This window comes from Argentina silus (genome assembly GCF_951799395.1).
Source record: "Argentina silus genome assembly, chromosome: 2".
Taxonomy (NCBI): domain Eukaryota; kingdom Metazoa; phylum Chordata; class Actinopteri; order Argentiniformes; family Argentinidae; genus Argentina; species Argentina silus.
Window position 1 is genome coordinate 21390940 of NC_139656.1, and position 26882 is coordinate 21417821.

Here is a 26882-nt window from a genome sequence, read left to right on the forward strand (position 1 = left end):
AACGGAGCAGACAGGGAGAATCTCCGACAAAGACATGAGGAAAACACAGGCTATACAGTATAACAAACGGGACAGAATACACAGGTGAAATGAATACAGATAGATTGGGAGGCCACTGGCCCCGTACCGCCAGAGGAGGGCGCCAGAGTCACCAGACAGCAACCTCAGGCGTGACACATGCAAGTTACAAGGTTTACCCCATCCATGGTAGCTATTATCTCATAACTCTGAGAAGTTATGGGCTCCCTGTCTTACATGATTGTATTTTTTGTTGTTAAACTTCAGGCAGGGAGCTATACAGAGCGGAGCCATCCAATTACGCCAATCCTAATGTACTACTATTTTTCAATAAAGAATATAAACCGACGTAAATGTCCTGACTGAACTGACAGTCCTTTCACTGACTTGAGTACTCTCAAAGGGTTATGATAATGCCACATCATTGGAGTGTCATAAAGACCACATGACTTGATGTCAGAGGAGATCAGAGATAAAGAGTTCATAAGCTCTGCAGTTCAGGTCATATCATTGATGGTGAGACATCACACAAAGGTAAAGGCATTTTCTAATAACAATTTGTTTCCATAATATCATGCTGCATGGTAGAAGTGGTATGAATTAAATAATACATGGTATACTTTACTTATTAGACCTACTGTATAGTGTAAGTACTGTAAATGATGATGCCCATTATTTAACTTGTAAGGATATTTATGTTTTGGCGTCGTCCAGCATGGCAATTACAAAACAAACTACAAATATCAAGTTTTGTGGTGATACATAGCTGATAGAGGGTAAACCAAATGCTTGGGGACTTGCACCCATTCATTGTATTGTTTTCTTACAGTATCTGAAGAAATAATTATAGTTATGGAAAATTCATCAGCAGTGACATCCATCATTTTGTCTGCATACTACGGAATGGAACATTTTAAGTACATGTACTTCAGCATTTTCCTTATTTTGTACATTGTCATTATTGCTGAAAATGTCATTCTCATTGGAGTGATCTACACTGGGAAAGCATTACATGAGCCAATGTATTTCCTTGTGTGTAATTTGGCAGCAAATGGCCTCTACGGCAGCACTGCCCTACTGCCAGCACTACTGAGTAATTTATCCTCCCAAACTTATGAGGTATCTCTACCCTTATGTCAAACACAGGTCTATTGTTTACACACATATACTATGGTTGAATTCACAATTTTAGCAGTGATGAGTTATGATAGGTATGTTGCCATATGCTATCCACTGCAGTATCACATGATGATGTCACTGACAAAGGTTTATAAACTCATTGCATTCACCTGGCTTTATCCATTGGTGGCATTTCTCATGTTTTTCATTCTCCCTCTTCAACTGCAATTTTGTGAAAACGATATAGACAAATTATTCTGCCTAAATTACTCACTTGTGAAGCTCTCCTGTACAGATACGTCTATTTTGAGCATTGTGGGATTACTCCTTGTGGTTGTATATTCTTTTCCACAGCTCATAATGATCCTTTATTCCTATGTACATATCCTAAGAATCTGTGCATTATCTTCGAAAGAATCCAAGATCAAAGCACTGCAAACTTGCACTCCACACTTGCTTGCAGTTATCAACTACTCTTTAGGATGCTTTTTTGAAATATTGCAAAGCAGATTCAACACAAGCCATTTATCTTACGGTACTCATGTGTTTTTGTCCCTTTACTTTTTGATATTCCCTCCCATTCTTAATCCAGCTATCTATGGGATAAGTATTCAAGCCATAAGAGTTCCATTGTTAAAACTTTTTCATGGTAAGAATAGGGTATTACAACTACAGTAGGAAAGGCTGTTTCACTGTGCATTGATAAATTGTGGATAGAATGTTTGTTGTGTATGATATTGTTGGTGAAGATATACACCAGTTATCTCCAGTATTTGAAAGCTGCACTCCTCAATTCCGCTTTTCCCTCACAGTGAGCCCATAACATTTGCATTTGTAAACTGGGGGTGTGTATTTTTTTTTATGAACAAGACTATCCAGAATATACATTACCCTCCATAAGTGTTGGGAAAAGGAACCATTTTTTTTCTTTTGGCTCAACATTTCAACAGTTTGGATTTGCATCCTATCAATGTTGTTTCTCTTCAGATTGGTTTCACCATTTAGAAATTACAAAATGTTTGAAAAATACTCCCCCTATTTAAGGGCAACAAAGGTATTGGGAAAACATTAATAGAATGTCCAAATGAAGCACTCATGTTTAGTATTTGGTTGAAAATGGATTTCGGGCAGTTCCTTTTTTTGTCCACACATTACACTTGCTTTTTCCACAAGACCTTTTTCCAGAACTCTACTCGGCTCTTTCATGTACTTTTTAGCAAACTGTTATCTGGCTATCCTGTTTTTGGGGCTACTTAGTGGTTTGGACCAAGCAGTGAAGCCTCTGTAGTTCTGCTGGTGAAGTCGTCTGTAGATTGTAGTGGGTGACACATTCACGCCTATCTCCTGGAGAGTGTTCCTGAGCCAATTATGTGACCCACTGTAGGATTCATCTTAAGAATGAATGAAAAGTTTATTCTGCACAGTTTGTAATTTAACATTGAGTTGCTTGGTGGTGCTACTGTCGCCTACCATGAGGCACAGACATACTTGTAATAGGACTTTGTTGCCAACAGTAATGGTTGCTAACAGTCCCTTCTGAACAGTTACAAGGTTTACCCCATACATGGTAGCTATTATCTCATAACTCTGAGAAGTTATGGGCTCCCTGTCCTATATTATTGTATTTTTTGTTGTTAAACTTCAGACAGGGAGCTATACAGAGCGGAGCCATCCAATTACGCCAATCCTAATGTACAACTATTTTTCAATAAAGAATATAAACCGATGTAAATGTCCTGACTGAACTGACAGTCCTTTCACTGACTTGAGTACTCTCAAAGGGTTGTGATAATGCCACATCATTGGAGTGTCATAAAGACCACATGACTTGATGTCAGAGGAGATGAGAGAGAAAGAGTTCATAAACTCTGCAGTTCAGGTCATATCATTGATGGTGAGACATCACACAAAGGTAAAGGCATTTTCTAATCACAATTTGTTTCCATAATATCATGCTGCATGGTAGAAGTGGTATGAATCAAATAATACATGGTATACTTTACTTATTAGACCTACTGTATAGTGTAAGTACTGTAAATAATGATGCCCTTTATTTGACTTGTAAGGATATTTATGTTTTGGTGTCATCCAGCATGGCAATTACAAAACAAACTACAAATATCAAGTTTTGTGGTGATACATAGCTGATAGAGGGTAAACCAAATGCTTGGGGACTTGCACCCATTCATTGTATTGTTTTCTTACAGTATCTGAAGAAATAAGACCTAGTTATGGAAAATTCATCAGCAGTGACATCCATCATTTTGTCTGCATACTACGGAATGGAACATCTTAAGTACATGTACTTCAGCATTTTCCTTATTTTGTACATTGTCATTATTGCTGAAAATGTCATTCTCATTGGAGTGATCTACACTGAGAAAGCATTACATGAGCCAATGTATTTCCTTGTGTGTAATTTGGCAGCAAATGGCCTCTACGGGAGCACTGCCCTACTGCCAGCACTACTGAGTAATTTATCCTCCCAAACTTATGAGGTATTTCTACCCTTATGTCAAACACAGATCTATTGTTTACACACATATGCTATAGTTGAATTCACAATTTTAGCAGTGATGAGTTATGATAGGTATGTTGCCATATGCTATCCACTGCAGTATCACATGATGATGTCACTGACAAAGGTTTATAAACTCATTGCATTCACCTGGCTTTATCCATTGGTGGCATTTCTCATGTTTTTCATTCTCCCTCTTCAACTGCAATTTTGTGAAAACGATATAGACAAATTATTCTGCCTAAATTACTCACTTGTGAAGCTCTCCTGTACAGATACGTCTATTTTGAGCATTGTGGGATTACTCTCTGTGGTTGTATATACTTTTCCACAGCTCGCAATGACCCTTTATTCATATGCACATATCTTAAGAATCTGTGCATTATCTTCGAAAGAATCCAAGATCAAAGCACTGCAAACGTGCACTCCACACTTGCTTGCAGTTATCAACTACTCTTTAGGATGCTTTTTTGAAATATTGCAAAGCAGATTCAACACAAGCCATTTATCTTACAGTACTCATGTGTTTTTGTCCCTTTACTTTTTGATATTCCCTCCCATTCTTAATCCAGCTATCTATGGGATAAGTATTCAAGCCATAAGAGTTCCATTATTGAAACTTTTTCATGGTAAGAATAGGGTATTACAACTACATTAGCAAAGACTGTTCCATTGTGCATTGATAAGTTGAGGATTGAATGTTTGTTCATTCTATACACCATTACACCACCTACCCCATGAGAAGGTGTACAGGTGTTCCTAATAAAGTGTTCGGTGAGTGTACATTACCCTCCATAAGTATTGGGAAAAGGAACAATTATTTCTTTTTTTGGTTCTAGATTTCAACAGTTTGGATTTGCATCCCATTAGTGTGGTTTCTGTTCAGATTGGTTTCACCATTTAGAAATGTACAATTTTTTTTTTTTAAAAACTCCTAAAAATACCCTAATTTACACGGTAGCTATTATCTCACTTGTAAACTGTTTATTAGGCTTGTGGTATTTTTTAAATATATTTAAAGCTCTAATAAGTTTGCTGCAGGTCACATTGTGACATTATCACATTAAAATGTGTATCTATAAGCCAAAGGTGTATCTATCTATAGATATTGGTTAGGCTTAAAGTGTTGAAAGCTTAATGGTCAGAAGAATGAGAATGTTGACAATGATTTTTCTCTAACTTTATGTTGAAAATCCCAAATTATTTCCATATATTTTAATGACAACTAGCACAATATATTCTTTCGACTTATGACTGTCACAGTTGCAGCAAGCAAATACAGGTAATTTGCCACGGCTAGCAGGTCATCAGTATTCTGTTGCTGTGGAAAGATCAAGGGTTTATTCCAATCCAAAGCGGTCATTCCTAAACCCTAGGCCTTGCTCTTTATTTACCTGATATATATATATTCTCTGCTGCCAATGCTGTTCATTTTTTATTCAAAAATATAATCTGTTTGATAGAGATACAGTATTCAACCATTTCTTTGAAGTGGTGTTATGAAACTGATGGCACAGTAACCTGCATACAAGCATAGTATAGATCTGCATACAAGCATAGTATAGATCTGCATACAAGCATAGTATCGATCTGCGTTCTTGCATTTTGCAGACTTTTTTCAACATATACAGTGGTCAATGATGCCACCATGTGGATAAAGAACCCAACATAAGGCCCACTGCAAGTCCCTGCAGAGATGCAGTGTTTAGAGTATTTCCCCAAAATGAGTGCATACATGTTTACTTCATATGGTCCCAGAGGGAATCGAACTCACAGCCTCAGGGGTTGCACCATGTATTTCCCAAAAAGATGGAATCATTATAAACTATTATATCTCTGTCTGGTTTGCAAATGCAGAATGACAACATTAATTTGACTGCTATTATACATGGCTTATGTAAAAAACAACAACAACTGTGGGCTGTAAAAAAGTACATATGCATATATCAGGACTGATCTCAACTTGGCCTGTCAGTAACTGTTACGGATGGGGGTCGCACTCCCCAGTGCGGCCCCTAGGTGTCTCCCTCCATCCTTCCACTGTGCCGCCTCAATCACAGACTTATCACCTGCACCTGTGTGTAATTGTCACTGATGCTTTATGGACCCTCACTTCCCTTCACTCCCCGCTTAGTCTTCACCGTGTGTTGGTCGCTTCAAGAACATAAGCTAATTGAATATACCAGTACTGTTTTTAGAGACTGTGTTCTCCCCCTTTGTTTTCGAGCTTAAGTCTGTGTTTGTATGCTGTTTTGTCTGCACTTCATTAAGTAAAGATCCTTTTTTTTGGTACCACTACCTACTCGTCTGCCTCCCTTTATCTGCACCGCACCTGGGTCCGCTTACTATACCAAAACGTTACACTAATAGCTTACTGCTTTTTAACTTCTTGCTTGCACATACTGTAATCTCTGCAGCACACATCTTATGGTCATCTGTATCACCTACTTTGCTTGGTACTGTAGCGTTTATGGCGTACAGGGTCAAGCATGCCATTAGCCCTGATCTGCATGTTGTAATTTGTTTGATGTATAGTATCTCTTTGTTCCTGGTATTCGCAATCTATGGATCTATGATGTCAGAACAAAGGAGCTAGGTTGCACTAAGTAAAACTTCTGAAGTGTAGAAAGGTTGATCCACTGTGATGCTTGAAATCTGGAGAATTACACATAAACTAACCTCTGATAGAATGGTTAACAACTGAACCTCTTCAATTCATTTTGTTCCTCAATAAAATCATGTCTGTTTTTGTCATATTATTAAGCATAAATGAACATGTCTAGTATCAAGCCTCTATGTGTACCTCTATCTCTGAATGTGTTATAGATGGGGTCTTGTAATGTTACAGCTGAATTTGTATATTCTACATACTGTACGTACAGTAACTTAGTTGAAGCTATACCATTGTGGCACAGCGAGCGGAGTACTATAGACTTCAAGTTGCGCTTTAGCTAGGATAACTGTAACTGTAGGTTGAATCTTCTCAGACATCCTTGATTTGATGTCAATGATCACTCTAAAAAGGCTGATAATGTATTAATTAATTCTAATATGATTAAGTTAATTGACATGTCTTGTCTATTTATTGTCTATATGCCTGTCATGTGTGTCTGAAACACTGTTTAAACCCTCATACAAATTGCCCTAAAGGGACAAATAAAGTTGTTTTGAATTTAAGTCAATTCAAATCAATTCAATGTTGTAAATATACTCCTACCTAACCTCAAACAATGGGTGATAAACTTTAAGAGGAAAATGTTTATATTTTATTAATCTGTATCCCCTATGTGTATACATTAGCAATAGAAGAGCCACAGGAAAGACCTCACATGGAAGAATCATCATTCAGGGACAGTTCATGAGATGGACAAGCCATTGTTTATTGAATAAAAAATTAAAGTAGCCACAATACTGCACACATGTGCGACTTCCATAGAATTCAAATGGCATGGTATTGTGTTTTAGTTATATAAAGCATGCTCATACATTGAACAGTTTATAAATACAGTTATTTACCTTTGCAGAGAACACTTTTAAAACTAACACTTTCTGTCGGTTTTCCTGAAAATGTAAAATATTTCTTAGAAACACAATATGGAGGGTGGGTTAACGCCAGCAGTCTCCAGATTACACATACATTGGAATACAAAACAATTTACAAACATTTGGATAGATAGCATGCATACAAAAATAGACAAGTGTTTCTGATCAATCCTTCCCAATTTACAGCACTGGTTTATTACTGCCAGTCCTTGTCTGTCTGTGTGCACCAGTTTCTGGTTATTACTACAGGAGTTATTAAAGAGGGATTGCTTCTTGAAGCCATCTACCATCTGCCCACCCGGTCTTGGAGTAGTGGACTTTCAGAATCTCTGAGGCACTGCACATACGTTTTATTTGTCTCCTTAAATTGTTGTGCTGACATTTGCAGTTGTGGAAATGCGGTTTATGCAATATATATATATATATGCTTAACATACTGTACACTCTCATAACACACAGACATACTCATTAACCATTCACTCATGCATAACATAAACATTGTGGACATCAAAAAATACGATTGCTTATAATTCATTTAAGATCGAGATTCATTGTAGTGAGACTGTAAAACTCCAGTATAATCTTCGGAACAAACAATACTGTACTGAAGCAAGGTTATAAAATGGCCATGCATGTAAGCAGTGACTTTAAAGCGCCTCCACTAATGCAGTCTTTCAGATGGGTGAAAAGTACTCATCCAAAATCATCCAACCAAAAAAGACTGTTGATGTGTGCCTCCTTAAAGATTCCTATTAGTGAGTCAAATGATACAGATTACTTAATGTTCTTCATTGAAAATGTCTTCACTCCAAAAACTCTTGTGAGTGAGAGAGAAAAAGAGGGATGGAGACTGGAGTGAGTGAGATGAATGTACATTGAACAGCTGGTGTAGAGTGAAACAGGTGGAAGAAGACAGATGTGGGAGAGAGGTGTGCAGTCAGAGAGCCATGCAGAGAGAATGAGAGCTTTGTCTCTCTCTAGGGATGGGGGGATGGCTGGAGGACGGCTGAGGGAAGACGTGTATCTTGGAAGAAAGAAGGGGGCGATTCTGATGGGGCTGTGTCCATGTGCTGTTCCACACAGGTTATCCTAAAAACCCCAATGATGGATCTGTGTCCTGAAGAGGGACATTCTGTAAAAGGGAGAGTAGCGTCCATAAAAGAGGTGAGATATACATATATAAACATACATGTACACGCACACAAACATATATACGTACACACAGACAAATACATACAGGCATGCATGCACACACATAGACACACGCACGCACGCACGCACGCACGCACGCACGCAAAAACATTTCTGAAACTAACGGGGATAGAAGAATTATATAGGTGAGGGGACATGAGTAAAAAAGTTGCCAGCAAAGTAGCCTGACAGACAGGCAAGTGTCCAACTGTACCTTGAGTGCAGTCTGTAGGATGCGGAGGCGGTGAAGTTTTTCACTGAGCAGCGGGTCATTAACCCGTCGGACAAACGAGCGTTTGTATTCCAGGCGGGTGGAGGGCCTGTGCTCGCCCATGGAGGCCAGGTTGGCCCTCTCCAGTGCCCGGTACAGGTCCCCCAGAGAGTCCGCCTGGGGCCTGCCCTCCCGCTCACAGACTTAGGAAAAGCAGTGTTATACATTAACATGTCGACCGGCTGTCTCTGTGGCTTTATAGAACACCACATCAATAAAATAACAGCATGCATTTGTATCTAAAATCTAGATCCCTCTATCGGACAAGATAAGCATTGTGCCTCCTCATAAGCAGGCAGAGCACACACAATCTGGTGCATATCTGCACTTTTTCACAGATACTGCCCTCTTGTGTTGCTATTGTCACATTGCACTAGCAAATTATGAAGATTCAAACACTCAAACCTCTTTGTGTCTGGTGGTACTTGTCATAAATATTTTGGGGATCAGTTGTAAAACTCTGGGGCTGTGCTTTGAAGCCAAGTTTGCTGTGTGTGTCTTTGTCTTAGACCGGAGTCTTTAGAGAGTGGTAGAGCTACAGCGAGTGAGTGATAGAGTGAGAGAGAAATGAGGACAGGGAGAAAGGCCCCGTGGGCATGTTTCTTTGTCCTGTTCAGAATTCAACATTAACATGGGCTGAAAGGATTCTTTCTCGCTCCACCCCCCCTCAAAAATTGCCGTGGGGACGTCTCTATCGTGTATGTGTGCGTGTGTGCGTGTGCGTGCGTGTGTGTGCGTGCGTACGTGCGTGTGAGCGAGTGAGTGAATGAGTGTAGAGGAGAGCAAGGAGGGGGTTGGGCTGCCAGAATGAATTAGTGTCAAATAGGACACTAAGATTTCACCTCACTTTATAGTACAGTTCTGGATGTATTAGGGGGATGGGGGATGGCCTTCGTCTAAATCTGAGTTAATCAGCATCGTCAGTGAGTGACACATACTGGGTCTCAACAATGGTCTATATAAGCAGCATCACTCACCACTGGTTACCAGGTTATAACCCTTCATGCACTCATTACCATTTAAGCACACATCACAATTTACCCATCAAGTTATATCCTACAGAGAGTTAGCTCGTCACATCTTCTCCTGTGTCTCATTCATGTATTACCTGTGTTTCTGGCCTGGCCCAGCTGGTAGTGGTGTGGGTCTCTGTATTCGGAGGTGCTGGCTGAGGCTGACAGGATTGCATGGAGGCCACTGTCCCGGGGCAGGGTGAAGCTGCGGGGTTTCCCCACTGCCTCTGCAGGGACACTGTGGCTAAGAGGCAGGGGCAGGGCGTTGTACTGCTCATGTAGCAGGCTGCGCTGGGCAGGGAGTGTGGACTGCCTGCGGTACTCCACAGACACTCCCCCTCCAGACTGCTGCAGCAAGGCCTCCTCCAGGGGCAGTGTCTGCAGGTAGTGCAGCCCCGTGCTGCCAAGGGGAGTCTCAATCAGGTCCTGCCACGAGCGCCGCTGGCTGGCCGACTTCTGCCCAGGTGACCCACCGCAGCTGCTGCCCTCCTGTGGCTCGGGGCGGAACTCCTCGTGAGAAGAGCGAGACTGGAAGGTCTCTGAGGAGGAGAGGCGACCATGTTTGGGCTCCAGGTACGGACTCATCTGTGACACCTACAGAGAAGCAACAGTGGAACAATAAGGTAAATAAAAGGAGAAGAGGACAAGAGTTCACCACATTAGAACAAGGAGCCGAATAATTGTCTACAAACAGACAGAGTGACTCACCGAGGGGGGTCTGGGGTAGGTGTCATAGGGGGGAGGAGGGCTGTCCTGTTTGGGCATTGATGGCATCTCCATGTCCTCGTGATCACTCTCACTCCAGTAGTCTGGTGAGGATGAAAACAAAGAAGCAGAGAAGAGAAGACTTCACTATCATCCGCCAATGTGGGAGGTATTTCCAAGGTGGACAACAGCAGCAGAGCATAATATGATGTATTCATACATTTTATTGTATTTGTGATAGTTCCTACTTTGGTCATGTCGAATCTGCTCCTGCTCTGAGTAACCAGCGACGGCCATGTTCAGACAGCTCAGCCACCTGTGGGGGAACATTGGATTGTAACAACAATGATATCTGGCAGCCTGACACCATTCCAAAACTGCTGCTATCAAAACTGTTCATGTCGCTCACATCAGCTCACCTGCTTATCTCTAGCCCTGTCTAACCTGTTCAGGTCTCCATCTGCCTCACCTCTGTCTCTTTCTGTCTCATTCCAACATATCAACTTCTCAGAGTCTCAGATACTCATTACTGATAGTGGCTCATTCTCTCACCTGTTCATGTCATCCACATTTTCCGCTGCAAAGTAGAAACTCTTTATCTTTGGATGGCAGGCCTTGAAAGCACTGAAACATAGACACAAGCAGTCAAGGACATATTCCACCATACTTCCCCTGAAGCACACAGACAGGCAACAAACAAACAAACAAACAAACAAACAGACAGAAGGTCACACAAGTTACAGTAACAGACAACAAGAGACACATAGATGTAGTGCTCAATATGCAAAACACATGTACTCACAACTTCCTCCGGCACTCAGTTGCACGATCAATTTTGAATTCTGGGAGACTCACAAAGCCCTCCGCCTTCTCATCCTGTAGAGAAAAAAACACAATATCATAATATGCAAACGCACGATTGTTCTGACCCAGCACAAAGCATGTAGAGCCAGAGCATGGTGAAGGACATATTTTCACATGCATATTTTTCAGTTTAAAAACACCTGAAGCAGACCTGGCAGCAAAGTCACACACCCACCTCCTCATTCATGTACCAGTACAAGCAGGTGTCTTTCAGAATGAACCAGTACTTCTTCCACTTCTGGGAGAAGTAGCTTTTAGCATCCTTCTTCTTCCAAAGCCAGCCCTCACAGTCCCCTCGTCCCAGGTCCTTACAGGAGATACGCCGCTTACTGATGGACGAAAGAGAGCCCCCTACTGCAGGGAGGAGAGGGGGGAGAAAGGAGGCGAGGAATGAGAACAATTCTACTACATTGAGTGGTGTGTATGAGCTTCAATCTAAGTGTTTGAGTTCATGTATGTCAGTGTGTTTGCTGAAGATTGTTACGGTGAGTTTGTTCATGTACACATAGGATGACTCACTTTTGCTCTTCTTCCTAGATCTTGAGAGCAGTGAGGATCGTTCAAACATCTACAAAATGAAACAGAAAATATGAAGGGTAGCCATCTCATTTTGCTTGTCTAGTTAACTGTACCTCTTCTAACAACAACCAAAAACCTCCCTGTGGTTTTCCAGGGGGAAGGGACTCACGTGATAGAGGGAGGTGGTGTCTGAGCTCGACGTAGACATGGACACTTCCATCTGAAGTGCGGGGACAAGGGCGTAGTGGGTGGGGCTGGCCCCCTTGTCATTCTTCTTCCTGCTCTGGCCCAAACTACGTCCTGTCAGGTACTCCTCAGGCATGGCCTTGTCCTCACTCACATACCGCAGGAGGGAGTTCTCTATGGGAGCAGGCACTAGATCTGATTCTACATGTCTTATTATGGTAAGTCTGTTGTAGGTTACTGCAAAGTTTGAACAACAGCAAAAGCCAATTCTGTACACTGGGTATTGATTGCTTAGATGGAAAGAGACAGTTGTCTGACTTGTGGGCTTAGTCATGTCAAGTTTACTTATAGGCTTTGATGAAGGTTCCCCATCTCAATGGTTTGGGTTTTTTGAGTCATGTCATAGGGCAGTCTAATTGTATTTTTTTATGTCCAGTGATTTGGCTAGGTCTGAGGAACTCAACCAAATACCTTCAAACCCTGTTATCGCACTGAACATAGATATTTTAAAATACATTTTGTCATTATTCTGATATGTGCAAGCCATTTCTCTCAGAACTAGGAAAAAATGCAGCCATCAGGCAGAAATCCAAGATACTATATGTCAAGATACTGCCTCTTGCCAAAAAGGCAGATAAATATAGCAGTCACTGATGCTGAAAAGCCCACAGGAACAATAGACTGCCACCACCCCCTTAGGAATCAAAAACATAACATCAGAATGGCTGCTTCTGAGACTGAAACAAGGCCATTCGCTCTCTTCCCACTCTGTTTGCCACCAGGCCTAGCAGGGACCAATGAAATTCACAAATCTTGGGAAGATCCCTGTTACAGTTGCCAAGGCAACCACATACCTCCAAGACCCAAAAGAAAAGAGAGAGAGAGAGACAGCATAAGCAAGAGAGAGAGGTGAGGGGAAAAGAGAGCAGTGAAAACTAATGAACACACAGAGAAAGACAGGAAAAGAATGACAGAGATAGACAGAGAGTGGGATAGCAAGAAATTCAACATCTTATCATGCCTGACAAGCCTGTTCAGCCTCCCATTCCCTTGGCTAACGGATCTGAGATGCTGAATTAAAAACCCAGTCCCCTGGCTCAATTATGGGAGATATCCACCCACTCACCTCTCCTGCTCTCTCCTGCTCTCGCTCTGTCTCTATCTCTCTCTTTTTTTTTTTCTTTATCAATCTCTCTTTCCTCCAGCCTCCCACCTACCTCTCCTGCTCTCTCTCTTCAGCTTGGCTGGATCTTCATAGTCCCCCACCCAGTTATATTCCACTGGCATGGATATGGGCCTAAGCCTGCCTGGAGCACAGAGAACATAAACATCACAGAACTACGGAGAAATATCAAAACATTACATACATCTCATGAACATCCATCACATAAATGCCATCACAAAGACAATCACATTAACATCACATAACTACGTAAAACCTACAGGCATCACATAAGACTTACAGACGTTACCAGCCCACAGATTGTGATTGGGTCATACCATATGTGGGAGTGCTGTCTCTGCGGACTGGTGGTGGCCCATGGTTCTGGTCGTACTCATAGCAGTACAGGACTGCATCCTCCTCCACCAGAGGGAAGCGTCTGCGACATTCCTGGTCCAGGAAGGAGTTGGGCGAGTCAGAGCCCTTGGCAACTGGGATGTCAGATTGGAGGTCATCGCCTGGTAGATTCCCCTTGTCATCTCTGCAGCACAAACAACAATAACACACTACATTGTATGCTTATGGACAATCTGCAGTCACATTCAACACAATAGCGAACAGGTATACCACCTTGTATCACCTAACAGAAATAGTTGCTTCATTACATGTTGTCCTGCTAAGTTAACCCAGCTGACTAGCAGACAAGTTGGTAGAGGGCACCGGTGTGAGAGAGTGAGTGAGTGAGTGTGTGTGTGTGTGTGTGTGTGTGTGTGTGTGTGTGTGTGTGTGTGTGTGTGTGTGTGTGTGTGTGTGTGTGTGTGTGTGGAGGGGGGGGTTACCTAGGTGTGTATGGTTCCTCTGGAGGCGGGGGAATGAAGAGGTCCTGCAGAGCACAGCTGTCCCTCCTGGACGGCGTACTGAGTGTACTGGTGGGTGTGGCCACACTGCTGCTAGGGCTCTGAGGGATGATTGGCTGTGAGGACAGAGAGAGAGGGAGAGAGAGAAGGGGAGAGATAGAGAGAGAAGTTGTTTTTTTTACATGAATAATGAGGAATAGTTTTGATAAAGTTTCAGACCATGATCACAGTTATAGCTTTTTTATGAATATATGGCACATGACTTGGTCCTTTGCATCTGATAAATACAAAAGGGTAGACTCTATTTATCATACACTGAGGAGGAGGAGAAGGAGGAGGGGGAGGTGGCATAGAAGAGGTGAAGGGAATGGTGAGGGGGAGGGGGGAGGAGAGGAGGGGATCAGGAGGCTGAGCTGTGATGCGCTCCAATTGGTCAGGGCCCTAGGGGGAGCAAAACAGCACTTAGCCTAGCATGGTCCTGAGAGGGGGCAGGGCTGGATTCATACATTCCCCTCTCATCTCCACACACACAGTCCTTAGACTAGTTCACATACAGTACATCACTCAGATTACAGTTAGGGCAAAACACGACCACATGTACACAGCTACAAAATGCTCCACATGCATGCACTCACTCACTCCCTAACTGAGACACACAAACATACAAATGTACACTGAAAGCAACTTACTCAAATACTTGTTCACCACCACAAACACATACATACATCTCCCAATGTACGTTCACTCAGACCCACAGAAATAGTACTGGTTAACATCCCCTCTAACTGAAAGTGTTATCTTACTTGCAGGGCTAAGGGCTTCCATCTCATATTCTTCAGTAGTGCTGGGGTGGAGGTGAGTGTGCTCTGTGGGCGCTTCTTCAGTGTCAATGTAACACCCCCGGGGTCCCCACGCAGTGAATTTACCAAGTTCTTCAACTGCCAGCCCACCTACAGCCAACAGCACAGTCAGTGTACAAAAACACACCGATGCGCACTCACGCAGACGCACACATACAGACGCGCACACACACGCTGGCTCGCACAGACACACTGGCACGCACCCACACACCCAAAATAAACATAGATGTTCTCTACACACATAAGAATCAACACCCCGCAAGGAAATAGTAAGACAAAGAGGCTAGACAGTCAAATATAGGATAATAAGAGAGAGAGACGCACCACTGTCTGGTGATTGACCTGTATGACTTCATCTCCAGCATGTATTTTCTTACAGCGGTCAGCCAAAGACTGATAGAGAGGAAGAGACGCGGGAGAGAATTATAAACACACTGATGTGCTTGCTGTGGTGCGCTGTCAATTATGTAGATTGAATGTGATGGAGCTATGGGAGTGACAACTTCACCCCCATATAATGTGAGAATGATCAATGTGCCGAATGTCTCCGTAGCTTTGACAGAGCAAAGTGCGGATGGGTACTGTACTCACTCCCTCGGTCGTTCCAGTGATGACATGCAGGCCGTCATATGTTGACTTGATATACATCCCCTATGGAGAGAGACAGTTAAGAGTCATTGCCTGGGGATACACAGATTCACACATATAACAACCAACAAAACACAAACATGCACAGAGACAGCTATAAAACATAAAACACATTTACACTGTCAATTCTCTATTGGATACCGTCACTTGCAGAGAGAGGCATACATACATACATACATACATACATACATACATACATACATACTCAAAACACTGAAAGGGGCTTAAAGTGCATTGCAAATACAGTACACACATACAATACACACATACACACACACACACACACACACACACACACAAGCAGTGTATCTCAGTCTCAGTGAGAAGAGAGTAAGAGGTTTATTTTAGACGCACTCGGCCCACTCCTCTGTTCAGGTTTTATTAAGCGTATGAGAAGCACTCCATGCCCCTGTGTGCATTTGCATGGGGGGCGGGGGCATCTACTGTAGCCCCAAGCAGGACACTCACATCTAAGTGCAGGTCATTGCAAGGATGGAGGAGTAGGTTTTGGTTTATGTCCAGTCCACAGAGGGGTAAGCATCTTCTAAGCTGGTAAATACAGTGCTAATCCCCTAATATCTATCACCAAGCAGAATCAAGCAGAGGAGTGAGAAAGACAGACTGATTGAGAGAAACAGTCTATAAGGTCCTATAAGAGTCTTACCAGTCCTTCAGTAGACTTGATGTTGGCCAGCTGAACAACCTCCAGATGGGCAGACTGGGACACCATGGGGTCAGAGGACAGAGAGATGATGTGATCACACACTCCAGACAGAGTTTTACACTGGAGAGAGAGAGAGAGAGAGAGAGAGAGAGAGAGAGAGAGAGAGAGAGATGATGTTGAGTCTTTTTTTGGATGACCTGGAGATTGTACAGTAATTCTGTTTGCATGAGTTGAAGTGAACTGAAATAAGTGGGATACTCACCACATGCAGAATCTTGTTTTCTGTCTCATATACAGAACAGTCCTGCCAAAGAGATGGAGAGATAGACGTACACAGCAGAATGTGTCATGATGGAGGTTGTTGTTATTATTATTAGAGCTATAACTATGTGGGTTTATGCAAAGCATAGAGTGGTTCAGCATAAATAACCCCCCCCCCACACACACACACAAACACACACACACACGCACAGCACATCATGACTCACCCTCCCTATACAATGGGTTGAGTACCCCCACTCCCTACTCTTTCTCCACTCTCCAGAGTGTCACAATATCTCAATATCTCTAAGCCATCAGATGGACTCCACAGTTACAAACTCCCTCCTTTAACTGCTGCTCGAGGACGTCCTCAGCATTGGGCCAGGGCAGTTCGGATGTGCCTGTCTGCGTGTGAACACACCCTTCTGAAGGCTGTGTGTGTCCCTGAGCCAAACACTGCAGGACTCAGGGCTAAACTTATACCCACTCTGCAGGCTGCAGTCCTCCTCCTGCAGTGCCCCGCCTGACCTAGCTGAGAGATGCCTGAAAACAACCTTCCTTCCTTTATACCTGCAGTACCTGGAACAGTTTATCTCTGTTACTGGACTGTGATTAAGGAGTCATAGAGAGAAACACATCCTAGCATGTACCCATACTGTAGGCAGACGTGTGTGCTCTTTAGAAAGAGCAAGGCTACATTTGCGTAGCTAGAGGCTGTGTTCTCTTTGTGGTCATGATGATCCATGCAGTCATTTCCAATAGCAGAGGAAAGCTCCAGTGTGTTGACTCACTAACTTTAGCCTTTGAGACATTTTTGAGATAACCCAGTTTTAGGAAACAGGGCCAAAGCTGTCGTGTACAGCAGCCTACTGTATATGTGACTGTTTGAAGGTTTACCTGCTGTACAATGGTGGTAAGCTCCAAACACAGCTGGATCACATTGTTTCTTGTCATTGAGTAGTCTGCAACTGCAGCAAATGGGGATCTGAAAAAGAAGTAGCACCTGGAATTAACCATTAGATCATTCTTATTTCTGACCCATTTAATTGTGAAATACATGAGTGACAGTCACACATACAGTGCATATGTCATGGCATTTTTGTATATGAGGCTGGTATGATGTAGTTCCTGAGAAAGCTAATGGTGTACAGTATCTACAAGGTTGTTTACTCCATATGGTAGTCCTAACACACACACATACACACACACACATACACACACACACAGACACACATATGCACACAGACACTGTCTGGCACAATCCAAAAGGCCTGAGGAGGACAAGCTCTTAACATGCACGCTCAGTGCTTTCATGGCAAACCTCTCAAATACAAGACTTACATAAGCGCTGATTGTGTTTAACAGACCATGTCCAGTAGACTTTGACCTCTGACCCCAGCATAAACCTGTGTGTAGTGTACGAGAGTGTGTGTGTGTGTGTGTGTGTGTGTGTGTATCTGAATATTTCTATGTGTAGCTCTTTGCAAATCTCACCTATCCAGCCATGCCAGCAGGCTCTTGGCTGCAGCAATGAGGTCCACCACGGAGGTGAGGAAGTCGTTGGGCAGCTTGCGGGTGGCACGGCCGTCATAGTGCCCGCTGCGCCGCCTCCCTGTGATGAAGTTCTGCAGGTTCTTGGCAGAGGAATTGAGCTTATGGGACAGGGTTTTCAGATTCTCTGTCTCCAGGCCGTAGTTCTGAGGGAGAGAGAAGATGGGGGAGATACACTTTGAATGATTTGTTTTGTTTTTGTTTACTGTGTTTTTACTGATCCGATCTGGGATTTAGATGTTTGCTTTTATTTTATGTTCATACAGGAGCCCCGAGAAACAAGATGGTGCATCTCAAGGGGTTTTATTCTGTCAATATGAATTTCACAGAAACAACAACCATGTCTGATGGACAAAGGGCTCTGACAGCAGACCCAAATGTGGAGAAAACAATGTACAGTAATCAGTGAGTCGTGTATTTGTATCAGCAATGGCAACTAAAAAATGGCCAAATAACTGAAATTAACTGTTATTAGATTAACAATGTCTTCCTATAGATGCTCCCTCCTCAAATCCCGTCTTTGAGAGCATTTTCTCACTGTTGTTACATGAAGAGAACGACTCTGAGCATTCAGATGACAACACGTTTCAGAGAGCACAGGGAAGAGAAAGTACAGATTAAAGCCTAGCAAATAACCCAACATGACCCATGACAGGGGCTCACAGGGAGTCCTACCCACCTGCTTAAAAGGGAAATCTGGGATTCAAACAATAACAAAGTGGTCTCCCCTCCACTGGTAAATAGCTAAGGGATGGAGCTGGAGAAATGTAACCACTCTCAAATGTATAGACAGAGCTATGGATGCAAGGACTGACCATCCATGAGATCAAAATTATCATTTTAACTATGTTTTGAAGCTTTACAGTTTGTTTGCAATTACATTGTTTACAAACAATGGAGTAAAACTTATATTTTAGGTTCTGATGGGGTAAGACAGTTTAACTAAGCTCATCAGATGTTTAGAAGTTGTATTCTTCAAGAATCAATGGTTATATATCATTAATGTGTACCAACCCCAGATTGCCCCTTTAAGCCTATGTGACAAACATGTGAGTACTAACAGAACCACTGACCCATCAGCCCGCCCCCACTCCCCCTCCAGCTGTCACCTCGCATGTGTGGGGAAACCAGAACAGTCATTACCCACAATTCCCTGCTGCACATAGGGGTCTGTAGGCGTCTGTCATGCGAGGGTTTCTTGGAGGGGGGCTGATGAGTAATCATATTTAATACAGTGCCTGACTGACTTAACCAAATCCCACTTACATAAGGGGCTTTGGGGCTGTGGCAAGGCTTACCCGTACAGCTAGGGAGGATGAGTGGGCTTCAGATAACATCTGTGACCTCTGTCTCCTGATTCTGAACCACTCTCTCTTTCTCTCCACCCTACATCCCTCTTTCCCTCTCTCCATCCTGCCTCCTCTAACTCCTCACTCATTTCCCTTCATTTTCATCACCCACTCAGACTCTAATCTCTCTCTCTCTTTCTTCTTTCCTGTCCTCTTTCTGTATATTCTGCTCTTATTGGTTATACCCCCAGTCATCCATGTGTCACACCCACCAAAACCACCCCAAAAATATGGTGTGATTCTGTGTGTGGGACAGCGAATGAGAAATTAATCATGGATTATTGGGGATTATCAATGTTTATTTTCTCTGGAATCAATGACAGGAAGTGACAACCCCACCAGCATGCTGAGAAAAGGGAGCTGAAAAAGAGAGAGGAATTACCTAATGTCAAACAGCACTCAATCATCCTACAAAACACATGTACTGCATGCCTATAAATAGAATATGAACAATTAATAATCCATCATCAGAGAAGAACATACGTAACTATACAATAATGGATAAGGATAATATTATGTCTAAATAATTACACAGACATGAGACAACAAAACTATCTTGACCAAAAAATCTCTTAAAAACAAGTCTGGAACATTTCAGAACAGAATAGCTTTTACACAGCACATCAATCACTCCTAAGCTGAAGAAAGTCTTACCAGTTAAGCACCAGCCGCCAGCTGCCTCCCTAACCTCTGGAAACAGGGGTCTTGGTATGCTCGAAAATGAAAAATCAAACTAATGAAACCAAAAGTGATTATGTGGGTGGGTCTGAGTGAGTGCACAGGTGAGTTTTGGAGTCTCTCGATGGTTCCTTGAAGCTCTAAATTGATTCACAAACCCTGTGAACCATTCATTCATTCATTCATTAATTCTCAGATGATTCATTGAGCCAATATAAATTACATACTCTCTGTACAATTGAATTCATTGACTCCATGTGAGTTGCTGACTGTGGAGGGGTGATTGTGTTCTTGAGAGGACTCACCAGAGCACAGAGCAGGTCTACAGCCTCCAAGATGAGCTCCTGATGGCCGATCCTGGACACACCCAGATCCTCCAGCTCCTGGTGGGTAACGCGGAGCAGCTGGTCTCCCCCAACCTTCTCCCTCTCAAACGTCTTAATGTACTGCTGCAGACAGTCATCCAGGCCTGGGTGGACAAGACACAGCATCAGCAAAACTCACTATAAGCATCATCTTTTCAGAATGTAAAATTCTGTGATTTGGGTAAATAAATGTATTTGGGTGGCATTTTATTTAACGGTACAGAGATTACTGGGTACATACTATCTACATGGTAATTATATGGTAAAATGGTCATACTTACACATTAATAACCTATGAATTAGCCCATTCAGTTACACTTAACTATGAAATTGCAATGTTCACATTGTCAAACTTCAATATGTACTGTAGCCTAGGCCAAAATTAACTGTTTTTCTGAGAGGCAGTATAATATAATTCATATGACAATAAAGTATTTGTATCAGGTTCATCTCAAGCCAGATATTACCAACATAAGCAAAAGCATCCAGTCTGCTTTTGACTGAAGGCCCAACAACCTCAGTCCCTCACTAACAGGCCGAAATATTGTGTGTGGAGATGTTCCATCATCTGGTAGGGGCTGTGTGAAGAAACTCCCTTTCATCAGTTGAGCTCCCCAGTCCTGAGAGATTTGCAGTGGCACTATCACACCATCTTGTGTGTGTGCGTGTGTGTGTGTGTGTGTGTGTGTGTGTGTGTGTGTGTGTGTGTGTGTGTGCGTGTGTGCGTGCGTGCGTACGTTCAAACTGCAGCCTGTGCTTGGTTTAATGTAAGCTGACACACAGAGATTTCAAAGATGAACACACGTGGCAGAGCTGAACATGGTGTCATTCTGGGTAGGCACAGCTGAACAGACACACTCACACATCACCCTCGATACAAAGACCCCCACACGTGTGTCCAACTAATTAAATTGGTACAACCCACACACACAGTTTTCTTATATCAGGCCTACACCCTTTCTTCCTCCCATAAACAGAACCCATATAGTACATCAACCAAAAGGTAATTCTCAACGACTGCACACAACCCACTCACAACCCACAGTTAACACAGGACTGTCGAAACATTTAGTCACAAAATCACACTTGACACAAACTACCACACTTCCAATACTTAAAACAGAAGAGCAGTTCAAATTGAACATTGTGTTTCTGGCATACAAAAACAAAGATGGCAGCATCTATGTGACAGGCTATAGCTACAATACAGTACTCTCTGAATGTTTCAATTCACAGCTATACAAACACCATCAGTCACTGTCTTTCTAAGTGTTAGTGGACTCAACACTCAAACACACACAACGCTCTAGCTACAACACACTACTGTCACACACACACGCACAGCCATAGACCTCAAGGACCATTGTCCGCAAATAGGGACAGACCTACTTGGCAGGGCCTGATGTTGTCACGGAAACGCAACCCCCCCCCCCCCTCTGTCCCCCTGCTCTTCATGGAGGGTGCTATTATCTTCCCATGAGACATGAGCTAAGATGCAAACACACAGGTCATTCATAAACACACACAGGTAAACATAGAGACTAACACATACACACTCAAATATCTGAGGAGTGCATAGAGGGCAGACTCAGAGTCAGGCTGTGTTTGTAAGTTTTTGCTCCATAGCTCAGTGGTTTCCCCCAGTCCCCTTTATCTCTCAGTTCGTCTTTCCCATTCTCTCCCTCATCCACTCTCCCACACTCTTTTCTCCTTTCTCTTCCCTCGGTCACTCTCTCACAAAGAAGGCTGTGGAACACTCATACCCAATCGCAGTGTGTTCATGGGCCCAAACCTAATGAAGCACTCGGCTCAAGTTCAGCTGGCAGAAAAAGGATGGAGAAGCAGCAAGAGGAGTTTCATGGCTTTGCATACAATTTAAGGGCTTAACAAATCAGCCTTTTTACCAAGTTAATCGAGACCCATTTGTCAATAAAGAAATCCCCATGTTGCTATAGAAACCATGCGATGGGGTTTTGGTAGAGTGGCTCCTTGTCTGCAAGACAACAATAGAGTAAATAAACAAATAAGTGAAATGGTGGCTAGAAGCACCCCCCCCCCCCCCCCCCAATCCCCCAAATCAACGAAACACCCCTATTATTTAATATCTCAATTCAGGGGTAGTCCACCTATATGAGCAAAGAACCCCCAGTTCATAAAATAGCCTTAGTGCACTTTACAGAGAAATCCCCCTTAAGTCAACTGGTCGCATAAAAACAGAGCTGTTCTTTGTAATGAGACAGACAGTCACCCTAACTGGGAAGAGTACACAAGCAGAGCATGCTGGTTAACAGGGTATTAGTCTGCTGGTAATCGTGGCTGTGGTAAAGTGTTATGTTTAGTGCTGTGAACATGATTGTGTTGGCTTCCTAGAGAGGGGGGTACTATGTTAATCTACATCATTTATCACTGTCAAGAGACATGGACTGGGTGTCAGCCATTCAGATCAAAGACACACACACATACAGACACACATAGAAAGGGGGGGGGGGCATTCAAATATGGAGACAATAAACACTCTAAAGCCACAAAAACATAAATGCACAAAACACATAGTGTACACTCAAAGACATGGCACACAATATTCAAACTTGCATTTCAAATAAAAATATAAGTATTGTTTCTGGGTTTATGTTCCAAAGAAATTACCCCACACAAGTAATGAGATTCCCTTTTCAAAAACAGTATTCAAGAACAGTGAATTACAGCTTTGTTTGAGAATACTCGTACTAGTAATTACCTTTAAGGCATACACTTGGCAGGTGTCCTGCGTAAAAAATAAACTATTTCCAAAAGAACAAAAATTTAATTTGAGTACATTTTGCAACATTAAACAACTAATTGCAGTTGTTCAACTGCACGGGATGTGTAATGATACTCCTGCACATCTAAACAGACAGGCACAATTTACCCTTCATTATAGTCCATCTATTTATTTCCGTTTAAGTGCCAGTGGAGAGCTTTTTCTTTGGCAAGGCTTTGTCAGACCTGAGAGAAGAGAGCCTTGGTCATAGGAACACCAGAGGGATGAGGAGTGGCATTATGAGAAGGTCACAGGATGCTCCTATTTGGCCTCCAGTGACATCACTGAGCCATATGCTAATACTGGAACCTCTGAATGCTAATGATGAAATGCTGTCGGCCCTTAGGAACTAGGAATGGATGAGAGACTAGATACAAGCTCTCTATTTTCTTCTCTCAGTCTCTTTCCATTTCCCCTTCCCTCACTTTATATCACCATTACTGGGCTCTGGGCCTAAGACTTGTCTCAGCTCGACTTATCACATGATGGGCCACCGAAGGGCCCTCTCTGAGTTCCATGCTATCTGAGTTTCTCTTCCCCAATCTCCACCTTTTCCTCATGAAATCTTACTCTTGCTTTATATCTCTCCAGTTCAGCTTCGCTCTCCAAGTTACACACACACACACACACCTTGCTTATATCTTGTATTAAACTGATTGATGCCTAATCCTAGCAGCCAGTAATGTGTCTCAGCCAGTCAAATTGCCGAGTATGTTTAAAGCGTGACTGAATCTGTGAGCGTATGTTGAGGCAGTGGAGGCGTGAATAAGTAAATGAACACGTTTTAGCATCACCATGAGGCTATAATCCTCTACAGTACTCAGTCCAGGAAAACAACACACACTATACAGACAAACAAAACACATCACACACACTCACACACTTACACACGGTTACTTTATCTTGGCACATTTTGGTGAGTATATGAAGTGTTACAGCTCCACTTAATTTCAACAGTAACTAGATTGCATAGGGGATGAAGGATTGTTGCCAATTAAGTATTTTGACATGGCATTACTGTGAGTGTGTGTGTGTGTGTGTGTGTGTGCGTGAGAGAGGGAGTGAGAAAACCAAACACACTCTTAAAGATGATGTTTCAACTGATGTTCCATTAATCCAAGGTGTCTCAGTAGCACATGGTGCATCACCACCATCTGGTTGACCATCTCCCCAAAGCAATGCTGGTCTACTGCCAGGCAGACTTGTTCCATGACCTCACACAGTCACCTGGCTGACATAGCACATACTTACACCCATATACAGTACTATTTAACTATAGTTATTACTGCACCAGAACATCCTAACCTTTAGTGTATGTCTTAAATCATATTTAGGGACATACTGCACTTCCACTCCAGAGCAAGGATGTAGTAAAATAGTTTTTTTACAGGCTCTAGTCATTAATTTTGGATATCAGCTGAAAATATGCTTAATTTCCTGCTCTTCAGATAGACTTGAGAGTTTATTCCTTTAATCATATTTAGCTTTAGGCCTATTAGAAACATCACATAATTTCTTACATAATGGAAATATTCTGACATATTCTGACAATCTCTATAACCATCTCAATTGAGGACTCTTTCAATTATAAATCACCTCATTCTTAAGTGTTATGAGGTCCAAGTCGATTTAATTAAAACATACATTGTATAAGTGGTAGGTAATTGATTACATAATATCAATTCACCATAGAGTAGATCCTAAACCCATAGAGTAGATCCTAGGGGATCAGCAGGTGTTTGATTCACCCCATCTCCAGAGATGGTTCGCTTTAACTAAATGTATTGATCAGAGACTCAGAGTTGAACACATTTGTTGGCAAAATATTTGGAGACAGATATATGGTTTCATTGCATGTTTTCATATGGTTTCGTTGCATTTTGTGTCTAGTTCGGCAAGAATCCACACATCCACACATATTTATGTGGCGTACCTTTCATCCAGTCCACCACTTGACTCGAACTCCACTTGCTTACGGGCTCCATGACCAGAGCCATCGTAGAAGTTTTTCAGGTCTCGCCTGACAAAACAAACCTTCCAACACTCCAAATCTTGAAACGCACTAAATTCTGTGTTTGATTCTTTAATCCACTGCGTGTTTACTAACAACGACGAGGGAGGTCCATCGGATCCGAAGCGTTCTAGGTGGCTTGAATAGAGCACGCTAGATTTCTGCACATTCCTCCTGCTTGATGCTTGTTGTGCGCTCGAATAGCTCCTTTATTTGTCATTCATGTCAGACTGCTACACGATTCTGGTGGCACTGAGACCCCCTCGCCAATTCATCTCATACAATCCTAAGGAGAACACATAGATTGTCGTGTGTGGAGGTTTGTTTCGCACATTCCCCATGTAGACTGCAACCCATCTGAGTCACTCGCACTATTTTTCGCCTCATCAGACGCACGTTCGTTGTGCTCTCTGTATCTCCCTCCTCTCTCTTTCTCTCGCCAATGTTTCCCTCGCCTCTGCTCTTTGTTGCTGCTCACGCCTCCATCATACAAGCGCAGTCTAGTGGAAATGACGGTCGCAACAGAGGCGAGGGTAATGTCCCCCACTCTTATTATCATCCTCTGAGAAGCAAGATGAAATTTAGGCCCATTAATATACTTGAGATTAACAGGCTATTTAAGAATATGGAAAATAACTATTTGCAATTATTTTCTCTCCTTAAGAATAACAGTCCAATCCATTGACACACAGACGTGTTGAACTCGAACTTGTCTTGTCTTGTCTTGCTTATGATTAATTTATAGAAGGAATGTTAAATAGGCCTACTATTATTATACTCACAATTAGCCTAGTTAGTACTGTATGTGGCCTAACAAGGTATCTTATGGGATATACAGTATATTCGGTCATAGCGAAAGGAAAAAAAAATATTCACAGCCATCAAATGAAAGCGGTTAAATTTGCTGCCTTTCTCGGGTCATAGGCGCGCCCCCTTCTTCACTGGAGGCGTCACATCAATTTCACTCCCAGTATTAAACAAATCAACCAACAGACTCACGACTCAGTCGGGCAGACATTGCAAGACATAACAAAGACATACCCATTTAACTTAGGTGGATGCAGAAATAAAATAGCTCAGAATGATTACTTCTTTAGCTTAAAAGTTACATTTTGCCCATTTACTTGTTTAACAAAGGTGGTCACCATGGACTACATTGACTGTGTCCATTCACACTCAGCACTGCCAGCAATCTGATATGAGAGGAAGTCTTGTAAGTCGTTGTTGGAGTTTGCTAAAATGACATAAATGTCATTAAATGCCACTCAGAAATCCTCACAGGCTTTGCCAAAAAATGCAGTGCATAATGCACATTACCAGAGACATGTTATCTTAACAAAGGAAAGTATTTTCCCATGACCTCTGACCTGGTCACAATACCACAGGCTGTTCAGTCTTTACTTTAGTCTGCTTGAGTCTATCTCCAGTGACTAGTTTGTTGAAATTTGAGGTACGGTAAGTTATTACACTGATGTTTGTTCCAGAATCATGACACCACATAAGCAGCTTATTCAATACAAAAATGTATTGAAGACTGATTCTGATTCATATCAAAGATGATTTGTATCAAAATGAGTGTTTGAAGTCTTTCATTATACAGCAGCAGACACAATATAAGAGGATATCAAGTATCTCATAGACAAGAGCTTGGTCTTTGCTTGTTCTTTTAACTGGAAAATATACTGTATATCTTCTAATAACTGATGTCTGTCCCCTGTGCCTCGACTAG

The 26882-nt window shown here is 42.4% G+C and overlaps 3 protein-coding genes across 3 annotated transcripts; 2 read left to right on the forward strand and 1 right to left on the reverse strand.

Moving 5' to 3' along the window:
* Positions 1 to 870: 870 nt before the first annotated feature.
* Positions 871 to 1960, forward strand: LOC310801216 (olfactory receptor 51L1-like; the record flags this gene model as incomplete). The annotated part of the gene is made up of 2 exons (XM_083665211.1): positions 871 to 1786; positions 1950 to 1960. 2 exons carry the CDS (start codon positions 871 to 873, stop codon positions 1958 to 1960), a joined length of 927 nt encoding a protein of 308 aa, XP_083521337.1.
* A 1408-nt stretch (positions 1961 to 3368) lies between these two features.
* Positions 3369 to 4313, forward strand: LOC310801217 (olfactory receptor 51L1-like; the record flags this gene model as incomplete). The annotated part of the gene is made up of 1 exon (XM_083665212.1): positions 3369 to 4313. One exon carries the CDS (start codon positions 3369 to 3371, stop codon positions 4311 to 4313), a length of 945 nt encoding a protein of 314 aa, XP_083521338.1.
* A 3969-nt stretch (positions 4314 to 8282) lies between these two features.
* Positions 8283 to 25139, reverse strand: LOC310818135 (connector enhancer of kinase suppressor of ras 2-like; the record flags this gene model as incomplete). Its single annotated transcript, XM_083688918.1, has 22 exons — positions 8283 to 8330; positions 8604 to 8803; positions 9769 to 10267; positions 10382 to 10482; positions 10627 to 10694; positions 10931 to 11002; positions 11181 to 11254; positions 11418 to 11593; positions 11762 to 11810; positions 11931 to 12121; positions 13165 to 13254; positions 13448 to 13650; positions 13949 to 14082; positions 14770 to 14916; positions 15151 to 15219; positions 15418 to 15477; positions 16139 to 16258; positions 16401 to 16442; positions 17297 to 17402; positions 17894 to 18096; positions 20283 to 20446; positions 25076 to 25139. The coding sequence occupies 22 exons, from the start codon at positions 25137 to 25139 to the stop codon at positions 8283 to 8285; spliced, it is 2880 nt and encodes a 959-aa protein (XP_083545044.1).
* Positions 25140 to 26882: the final 1743 nt, after the last annotated feature.